We start from the raw sequence: 11,165 nt of genomic DNA on the forward strand, positions 1-11,165 counted from the left end.
TCTTGGTCTAATAAACACATCGAAGCTATTAAAAATATTAAAGAGAAAGTTCAAAATATTCCTTGTCTTATGCATGGAAGTCCCCTACGGGATAAAATTGTAGAAACTGATGCTTTTGATATAGGTTTTCGAGGAATTCTAACACAAATAAATTCCAAAATAAAGCAAGAATATCTTATTTGATTTTATTCTGGAAAATAGAATAATGCTCATAAAAATTATTTTACAGTAGCAAAATAAATTTTAACTATTGTTAGATGCATTTTAAAATTTCAAAATAATTTATGTAATCAAAAGTTTATTATAAAAACTGATTACAAATTTGCAAAATTTATGTTTATGAAAGATTTTAAATATGATGTTTTTAAACAAATGTTGGCAAGATGACAGGCTCGTTTAGTTCCTTTTGATTTTGAAATCATTTAATAACTAGATTTTTTAACTCGTGAATATTTATTTTAATTACATATATGAGTTTACGAGGTTGTGGTGATTCCTCTTATAGAGGAAAAGGTGGCTGGGGTAGACCCCCAAATATCATTGCACAACATGGTTCACAGCGGCTAATAGTCCAAAATATTGTCAGTTCTTCATCGAGTAATAACATGGATACTGCTAATTCTTTATATAAAGAATTTCAAGAATTTTAAAATCTAAACAGAAAAATAGTTCTGAATCTACAACATCATATGTCAGTATTATTAAAGAAGATTAAAATGATTCATTATCACTACTACAAAAACGGCAAACGACAACGGATTTTATCCGTTGTCGTAGCCATTTTAAAACTGTTGTAACTGAGGGTGTTGTTGAAAGTCCGTTCAACGACAACGGTTTGTATCCGTTGTGGTAGATCGAATTTGCGACGGTTATTAAAAACGTCGCAAATAAAAATAGCAAAGGGTATGAATAAACTTGTCGCTAATTCAAAATTAGCGACGGTTACATAAACCGTCGCTAGTTCACCAAACCGTCGCTAATTTTAAATTAGCGACGGGTAGCATTCAAGTCCGTCGCTAATTAGATATCCGTCGCTAATTCGTTTCGAAAAATAAAAAAAATACTTTTAATAATTTAATAAATCTAAAAGAAACTAATAATCCAAACTAAAATCGTGTAAAAGAAAAAAATTTTAAGTGTCGTGAATTAGTAAAATCGTGTAAAAGTGAAAAATTTTAAGTGTTATGAAGTGATTAGAAAAATTTTACGTGTTGTGTGAAAGTGATAAAATTGTGTAAGAGAGAAAAATTTTAAGTGTTGTGTGAAGTGATAAAATGGTGTAAGAGAGAAATATTTTAAGTGTTATGAAGTGGTGAGAAAAATTTTAAGTGTTGTGGAGGAAAATGGATCGAAAATGGAGATATTTATAGACAGTTTGCGACGGATTTTAGTTAAACCGTCGCAATTGGCGACGGTAAATGATAAACCATCGCATTCTTTTATTTGGCAACGGTTTGGATTTAAACCTTCGCTAAAATTAGCGACGGTTTTAAAACAATGTCGCTAATTTTAGTGACGTGTTTTATTAACCCGTCGCTAAATTTAAAGATGCGACGGGTTTTTTTAAAACAGTCGCTAAAATTAGCGACGGTTATTTCAAAACTGTCGCTAATTTGACAAACTATCGCTAAATTTAGCGACGGTTTTTCAAAAACCGTCGCTAAATATTGCAACGTTTTCCAAAACCGTTGTTGTTTGTCAAAAAACCACGCTAATCGACAACGGTTTGTTGTCTATTATAAAAAAAAAACACGCTAATAGACAACGCTCAAAGACAACGGTTCTATAAAACCGTTGTCATTGATCCCAAAAACCGTTGTCTTTGACCCCAAAAAGACAACGGTTTTTAAATACCGTTGTCTTTGACCTCCCAAAGACAACTGTTTTTAAAAAACCGTTGTCTTTGCCCCCCAAAAGACAACGGTTTTCGATAAAACCGTTGTTAAAATACATACGACAACAGTTTTTGTGAAAAACCGTTGTCGTATGTGCGTTGTTGTATGCAGAATTTCTTGTAGTATATATACGAAAAATTCACATAAAGTTCTGATTTTTCTTATTGAAGAAAAAGATATTCAATGAGAACTATGGACTATCATGGAAAGATATTTATCAAATACATTATATGTTCATGGATCATACAAACAAAGAGGATTTTATGAAAATATTCTGTTATCCTTAAAAAAATATAGAAATTATTCACTTTTTCAATAATACTCAACAGAAAGGAAGTTATAACTTCTCAAAATTTATCATCAAGAAAATTATATCTATTGAAGAATGAGTTATATCTTCATTAATAGAAAAAGAATTTTATTCTTCTACTCATCATATGAATTTCATATTTAATTATTAGGATTATATTGAAAGTTTTCATAAAACTCCATTATATGAAAATGAAAAAAGAAAACATTCATGGTTCTTAAAGATCTGTGAAAATGTTTTTCATTATCCAATTCCTAATTGGTTTTTCATTTGGTGGAAATCATATGGTTCCTCTTAAAAAATATTGCCTGAAGTTTTTAACAATCCAATGAACGAATGGCTATCATTTGCTCCAAGTGTCACTGCCCAATTTTCTCAAAATTGGATCGTTGGGAAAACTCTATGCTTATTCTTTACAGAATTTGGTATCCCATGGATTTAGAAATGGAAACCTGAATCAGGATTCCAATATCCCTTGCCTATGGCGTGTCGATCTCACAAAATTCTAAGACAAACTACTCTGAGAAGATCCTTAAATAGGAAAGATTTATGGCTATGAGACTATTCTTCAAATGAAGGAAAAAATTAAAACCTAGAAACATGATTATTATTAAAAAAAACAAGAAAAAGAAAAAAGACAAGAGTCTTTAAGTCCTTTTAAAATAATCAGTCAGAAATATTCTGACATTTACTCCAAAAAAAATTATTGATTTATATATCTAAGAGATGAAAAATGATCTTTTTAAGAACACTGGATGCACAGATTCAAAATCTGACAAATCAATGACCTCATATTCCAGTGATACTCAATTTATCAATATGATGAAATCACATGATGATCAAGATGATAATCAAGATACTCAAGATCCAGAGGATGATATGTCTGAAGACATTTCTATCAATAATTTATTTGAAGAATTTAAAAATTCAATAAATGATAATATTGAGAAAAATAATATTTAAAACCCAAATGAGTCTCTTTATTGTACTATTTGCTTTTATAAAAACAAACACTGTTATTTTTTAGTTTTGAAATCCGGGGTTTCATGTCCGGCTCTTCCATCTATAAATAGCTTGTATTTTTGTTTAGAGGGGCACCGTTGAATTTTCTACATCTCTCTCCCATGTAAAATATTTCAAGTATTCTATAAAAGCTCAAGGTTTTGCTGAAAAGATTGTAAGCTTAAATTTTGTTTTAATTTTTGTATTTAATTTTTATATATATAAAGATTAGCCTTCAGCATGAATGACGGGCTAAATTATTCGTGTTAAATCATTACTTTACAATGACATGATCTATATTTATTTATAACTTGGAATTTTAATGAGATATTAAAAGATTTATTTGAGTTTTGAAAATTTTGATTTAATATAAATGTTTTTGGTTTAAACATAAGGTAAGAGATGAACCAGGAAATGATAAATACAAGGTTCAAGTTTAACCGGTAAATAATAAATTCATGTTGTAGTCATTCAGCCTGTTTAGCTAAGAGATGACATTTAAGATTTTTATGGGTGATTTTTTATGAATTTATGTTTTTGAAGTGGACCTCGGTAAATTCTTTTGTTTTTTAATTTTTTTTGGTATATTTTTGTTAAATGTTTTTATGTTTTGTAAAGGTGTATGAACTTTATATTTGATTTAAAAAATAAGATAGAATATGATTTTAGGTCCGGTGGTTGCAAATGTGGGAGGATTCCCAACAAACAGGTCGTCCCTCGACCCTCTTCGTTCTTCCCCATTTTGATCAAACATCCAACATTTCTGGATTTCATTTGAAAAATTTCCTAATACCCAGTAGTCCTTTTACATTAATATTCATAGGTATGTCTCAATTTCCAGTTTAACACTGTAATTTCTTGTATTTTTGGCAAACAAGGCACAATTCTTGTTTTGCTTCCTCTTTTTCGAGCATCCTTCTTTCAATCTCATGGGGAGTCTGTTGTTCGGACATCAAGATCTTCATAATCTAATTTGGTCAACATTTTAATCCGACCCATTTGAAAAGATTTCCTTTTTTGGACTTATTTTAGGGTATCGGATCAAAAAATTTGTTTTATGATGATTGTGTGGAATTTTACTTTTGTTTGTGATCCATTTGTCGGTTGTTTCTGATTGACATGTATTTCATTGTTGAGGTGTCTTAGTATGAGTGAGTTCTATGGAAACGCAAGTGCTAGCTCAGGTTCAAGTTGGAATAGCAGCTCAAATGATACTGTGGATGATCATGCCATTGCTACCATCTTAGCTGAAGAAGAAAGATTGAAACATGATGGCAATCTTGGCAAAAGGCTTTCTCATCTTGGCTCGATCCCGGTATATATAAGATCATTTGAGTGCCGATTTCTGTTCAATATCCTCCAATATGATTTTCTGAGATTGTTGTTATGCTAATTGGTAAAAAAGAAAAAGAGTAGTGAAATATTTTCTTGACTATGGGTTAGTGACTAAATCTGATTTTTTTTTTGTTGGATTGGGGGGTGGGGTTCAAGATTGAATCTTGTATAAGCTTGACCATGAAAATAAATTTTTTTTGTTCTTTGAAGTAGTTTATTGAGTCTGCTTAATTAGATTATAATATTTGTTGTTAATATAAGTATATTGTGAAATGTACGTAGACAATGACCAAACAAGTGGCTAGCATGTTCCCAAATGGGTGGGATTATTTGCATATGGCTTGAATCGCTTCTTGTGGTTAATAACACGTGGATTTATTTGTTGATTAATATTATTAGGAAGAATAGTTAGCCATTTGGTTTCTCCTTCTAGAAACTATTTATGGATGGTAATCATGACAATGCTATTCATACTTGATACTAGATAAGAACTCACAGAAGTGAAATCTGTGTTGGTTTCTTTTGGTACTATGCAGACTTACAAGTTTATGATATTGGCAGCACATTCCTCGGGTCATTGGGGGTATTCCTGATGCAAATGATGCAACTTTAGATCACGAGAGGCTATCAAAGAGGTTGTTACTTATTTATGACTTTCTTCTGATTATTTTAGCGTGCAATACAGTTTTAAAGAACTCTAATAAATCATGGCATAATGTTAAAAGTTACGGAAATAACTACTAAAGAACAACAATTATGTTTATGTTTCACTTCTCAAACTTTTTTAGTGTTATTTCTTTCTGCTTTGCATAGCTACCTTAAGATAATCAAGTTATAGTTCAAATTTTTACGTTTTCGTTTCGGAACATACATGGTAATGTTTACTTTTTTCCATGGTTTTTGGGATTTTGATGTTAGCTATGAATATAGGGAGTTGAGCAAATGTTTGTCTTTATTGTACCGAATTCTTCCTCTTTCTGGCCCTTTTACATGTTCGTATTAGTTGGACTGATTAGCAGGATTTGACTTCTTGTTTTGTGATTAATCAAACAATAGTTGAATGTGTTGGTTGCTGGGAATAGGAGATTGTGGTGAGAGGTTATTAATTGATTAGTTAAATAATTTGAGATGATGCCCAACTTCTATAGACGAAGTTCAGGTTTGGTGTGGGAAGATGGAGCCCGGTGATGGGAATGAAAATGGGATAAAATATCCTATCGAGCTCGAGATCCACTATGGAACATTGACTTCGAGCTTGCCACAAAAGATGACTTGCGAGCTCATATTATGTTACAAAAATTATTAATAGACATGCTCGTAAACTAAGATAGGGAACTCTGTTTGCAAACTTAAATGTATGAGTGCATTCATGATCTTTATGTATAAAATTAGTATCAAAATTTTAAGCATTAATTATAATTAAAAATAAATTTTACAAAAATATTAAATTTTTATGTTATTAAGTATAAATTTTTTTTAAAAATTTTCTTTGGCTATCGACCCACTTTTGAGCCGAGCTGATGAACAAATTTTGAGCCCAATCTCATCAAAAAACTTGAGCTAAAAAATCCTGAACTCAATGGAGTTTGAATCGAGCTGACTTGATTCACCTAACATCCTAGTATATCCCATTGCTGGTATATTCCTCGGCCCTTAACTAGAGAATAACAAACTCAAAAACTTTTGTTCCTGGATTTGCTCCCTCTCACACTTGACTGATAGAGAAGGGCTCGTAGCATTAAAATGTGCACTCTTCCATGTGAATTTGAACCGTAAATTCCTTCTTTACGTAGAATTCAAAATTACGTGGAGTCGGCTATTATTTGCAAAAGTTATTTTAAGTTCAACTTAGTGGTTGGCTATATATTACATTTACTGTACTCTCTGATATGTAATTATATAATTTACTGCACGTATTGGCTGTGATATTTAAATCGGATGGCTAGAAGTTGCTGTGGCACAATGATGCCGTGAGCTTGTGACAGTGGATAATTGTCGCATGGGGTTGATAGAGAGGGTCAGTTTTGAGGTTTCAGGTACTAATTGACTTGTGTGGTCAATTTTTTAAAGCATGGTGTCTGGGCTGGAGCTGATTCTTGTAAATTTTTTCTAATCATCTCCTCATTTCTCTGAATAATTTAATGCTGTACTTGGTGTCAAGGTATATGTAAAGTTGTTTAACAGTTGCCTTCATATTGAAGCCTGATTCATCCGCGTATAGAAGCATGCTCGTGCAATATCACAATGTTAATAATTGATCTTCCTTGCTTTTGCATCCTTTCTTTAGTGGTATGCTCATCTTTTGAGGTACATCATTCATATGTTTAGCTTATCATCAGGCTGGTGGCATATAGCTTAGCTGAACTTCAAATTGAAGGAGATGGAAACTGCCAGGTTGGTTTCTTGATGGAGCTTACCATTCTATTATGTCACTACCTTTTGCTTTTCAGAAAATAAGCGTAGTTTTATTAACTTTTTAATGTAATTTCATCATTTTTGAGTTACTGATTTTTAGTGTTTTAACTATTCCAATTAGTTGCTTGTTTTACTTTACAGTTTCGAGCTATAGCTGATCAACTGCTTAAGAATCCAGAGTACCACAAATATGTGAGAAAGGAAGTTGTCAAACAGGTGTGGTCCAGCTACACATAGATATGGATTATATTGATCATTTTTCAAGCCCTCGGTTAATGTATCATTTTATTTAAAACATATTATATTACTGTGGGACACTAACTCTCTATCCGTGCCTTCTCTTCTGAAAAACATCTGGCTTCCAAGGGTAATGATGAGATTATCTTCTGAAACTGTGCTTGTTTCCTTACAATTTGGTGAGAATTAGGATATGGTATAGTGTCTTCTGTATAACGATGATTTTTGCAAATCCACTCACTTCATTAAAAATGCTAAGTGTTTAATCGTGGTCCTTGGTATGCTTATTTGTAGTTGTCCCCCTTCACTTAGAATGAATTTATGCATTAATTTGTTTTTACCTTCACTTTGAAACTGTACTTATTTAACATTATTTATTAGTTGAAACCCACCTTTGCACTTGTCTATTTTATTCTACACAAAAATTAGAAAATTACCGAACTCTAGAAAATATGCCCCTTCAGCAATTCTTGCTTTAGTAACTTGTTTCAATTAAAATGGAAGTCTTTTATTTATATGAGGATATAGGGTGCTTAGAGTTACTGAAGTTTTAATTAGTATTTAGTAGCTTGGCCCAGAAGGCTTAAATGTTCTAAGAAAGCAAAATCGTTCTCTGAATTGGCATTATTGTAAGAATGAGCATCCAATTTATGACAGTAAGATAGATTTAACAATTTTACTTGACATGTTTGGGAAAAATTTAGTTACATACACTACCCCAGTGAATTCATGAAATTGTTGAAAACTATTAATTCCTCGTGTTTTCAAATACTGAGCACACATACCCTTGAAAACATGCACAAACAAAGGTGCATGTGTTTACGATTTGAAAACATAAGGATGTGTATGCTCAAGATTCGAAAACACGAGGAGTTAATAAATCATTTTTTCATAGGGCGGTTGCGGTCATCTCAAAATTTCACAGTGGTAGTGTATGCAACCTTTAGAAAAGTAGACAATTTTAGTTGACCTTCCACACTAAAATGTTTCCAGATTTGACATGTTGAATAATGTTGTTTTAGCATGGCCTTTCGGTTGAGGCATCACTTTTTGAATACATTAAATTTTTACATCTTTTGATTTGATTGACAGACATGATGGAACCAACATATTACATTGAAATTTTTTTAGAATAACCCTATCCATCATTGATGTTATACTTGTGGTTCATACTCCAATTTTCTCATTTCAATAGCACTTTTAGTCATGTGAAGTTGTATGACACCTCAGGTCAGGTCTGGCCCTCCTTCGGATTTTTGATGATGTTTACAAGTAGGGGTTTGCCTAACTTTACCCGCCACACTGATGGATTATTTTTGAAGGAAAAATTAAAGGAAAAAATCTATTATTTATATTAGGAAATTGTTGAAACAAGCATATTTTGGTGGTACTTGAGGGCGTCGGCCATCAGATAACATCACTTATTCATGGTCGACTTTGAGCTTTAAACAAATAGTGTTTCTTTATTTGCATTTTAGAAAATGTCGTTTTGCAGTCTTTTATGGACTTCAGAAAACTATATCTCATTACATTTGATGCAACATTTCCAAATTTTACTTCTTTATTAGGAACAAGTTACTGGTATCTGAATGCTGTTTTGAGGCAAAAAATATTTTGAGTTGAATTTTTACTGTCCCTCATCTGAGTTTCTTGCTTGCAGCTAAAACTCCACAGAAATTTATATGAAAGTTATGTACCCATGAAGTACAGAAGATATGTGCAAAAGATGAAAAGGTCTAATTGTGGGTTTAAAATATTACTTTTCTCATATAGAAAGATTAGAATCATTAGATGTTGACATATTTTTGGTTGTAACTAGATCGACTGAATGGGGAGACCACGTTACTCTTCAAGCTGCTGCAGATCGAGTAAGCTAAACTTTCGCGATCCATTACTTTGAAATTCGTCTTAGTTCAGTTTAAATTGTCCCCTAGAATTCTTCCATTAAATTTGTTTATTCACCACTCGTAAGAAATTAACCAGATGTGATGATGCTTATTGATGAATTGTGATTTCGGTGCTCGTGCTGAGGTTTACGAGAAGTTCATTGAAAATTGAAAGTAATTTTAGATTTAAAATTTTGTATGGAAAAAAAAGGAACATTTACAGTAGTGCTATGCCATTCCATGTGATTTTTGTTGTTCGAAAATTTTAAGCTTATAGATTAGATTCTCCCAATAATTATCATTTATGATTGCAATTTGCACGTGGTAATGTAATGCTTGTATTCTCATACATTTCCAGACAAGTTGAACTTGTTTTCGTGTATACGTTAACACTGGCACCTGATTTCACAGTTAAACTTTCTGTAGTTTGAAGTAAGAATCTGTTTGGTGACCTCTTTCCGGGACACCTGCTTCATCGAAATCCTTCCAAAGGAAAAAAATCCATTGAGAGGTTCGTTTAATAGACAGTCATAACATTAACAGCAGTTGAAGTACAAGCCAGTTTAAAGTCCTAAAACGACGACTATACTCGATTCTTTTATGGACTTTCTTTTATATGTTCATAGACTTGTGGCTGAGCTTTTGGAGTGAAGTTCACTATAATTCATTGTATCAAGCTGGAGGTGACACGATTCTTCATATTTTTTCAAAATCTTCCCTCTGGTTTTTTTATTTTCTTTATTTATTTCTAATGGATTATTTTGCTATTACATCCTATAATGTGCAATACTTTGCAGAAGTTCCTCCAAGAGTACACAGAAAGAAGCATTGGCTTTTTTGAAGTTCATTTGCAGCTCAAAGATCAATACAATCTTCATGTTTCCTTGTAACAAAATGTCACACCATGCACCTTTGTTTTTTTCCTGAAATATATATGGTTTTTTACGCGGATGTTTCTTTATCCGCGACGACTTAGGATCCTGGTTCCTTGCACGTAATTATTTATGGATTATTTATATTATTTTTTACACAATATAGAAGATGATTTGTATTTACACAATTAATTATATTGTAAATGTTACATTTTTTGTTTGTTTTAGAGAATTTTGTTGGCTGCCTTGATTTTTTGGCATGTTATGACTTCTTTTTTTACCCAGATTTGTTTCTAAATATTTGTTCAAAACATATAGTCCAGAAAATTAAGGTTCGCATTATTCCATAAAAACATGTACTCATGGATACAAGAAGATCTAGAAGAGTATCAGTCATGTCAAAAAAAATATTAGCCAAAATACCAATCGGCCAAAAAATTAAACTTTTTCTAGGCTAAAACTAAATAAAATAACAAAGCTTATCGATTAATTAAAAAGTTTGTCCCATCTTATTTTATGTGCGTACAACCAACCACGATCTGGATTGGAGGGATCTGCTAGCTCAAAGAATTTGAATAAAACCAACCACAATCTGGAGTGGAGGGATCCGTTAGCTTAAAGAATCTGAATAAAAGCTGGGAGAGAAGAAACGACATAGAAAAATCAACTACAATCGTCAAGTTGTTGTATATCTTAACTTGAGTCCAAATTCCCTTCTCTAATTCGATGACTGAATGCGTTTTGAATTGAGAACAATACACGTAAAATCAACAAGAAACTATCGAATAAGGAGCACACGAGATTTACGTGGTTCGATCAAGAATATGATCTACGTCCACGGGAGGTGTTTCCACTATTGAATCAATATACAAATGAACAATTTACAATTGCTGTAGAGCCCAAAATCAGTACACGTAAATTCCAATCATTTATTTAATTTTAAAATAATTTTTAGTGATGCATGTTTTATGAAAACTCATTATTTTAAATTATTCATGTTAATTGATGCACGTTAAAATATTTTCTTGAGTTTCATGTTTCTAGAGATTAAAGTTTACCGATGATGATTTGTGGCGATTTTAAGAATGTGGTAATTCATTTTAAGTTAAGATTGGAGCATTTTAAATAATTTATTAAGTCTTAGCATTTTAAAAACCTAAATTATTTATTTAGTAATTTATTATCTTTAAACTTTTAAAGTTATGACACTTGT

General features: G+C 31.8%; 1 protein-coding gene across 2 annotated transcripts; it reads left to right on the forward strand.

The window, feature by feature from the left end:
- Positions 1 to 3,878: 3,878 nt before the first annotated feature.
- Positions 3,879 to 10,200, forward strand: LOC140975285 (OVARIAN TUMOR DOMAIN-containing deubiquitinating enzyme 11-like). 2 transcript variants are annotated; one of them, XM_073438911.1, is made up of 10 exons: positions 3,879 to 4,030; positions 4,354 to 4,522; positions 5,104 to 5,177; positions 6,882 to 6,936; positions 7,099 to 7,173; positions 8,855 to 8,928; positions 9,014 to 9,062; positions 9,507 to 9,591; positions 9,707 to 9,763; positions 9,878 to 10,200. In XM_073438911.1, exons 2-10 carry the CDS (start codon positions 4,355 to 4,357, stop codon positions 9,919 to 9,921), a joined length of 681 nt encoding a protein of 226 aa, XP_073295012.1. In that variant the 5' UTR covers positions 3,879 to 4,030; position 4,354; the 3' UTR covers positions 9,922 to 10,200. The 2 variants fall into 2 exon arrangements, with proteins under 2 accessions (XP_073295012.1, XP_073295011.1); XM_073438910.1 differs by having other exon boundaries at positions 3,885 to 4,030; positions 4,345 to 4,522.
- Positions 10,201 to 11,165: the final 965 nt, after the last annotated feature.

This window comes from Primulina huaijiensis, chromosome 4 (assembly GCF_012295235.1).
Source record: "Primulina huaijiensis isolate GDHJ02 chromosome 4, ASM1229523v2, whole genome shotgun sequence".
In the NCBI taxonomy this organism is placed as follows: Eukaryota; Viridiplantae; Streptophyta; class Magnoliopsida; order Lamiales; family Gesneriaceae; genus Primulina; species Primulina huaijiensis.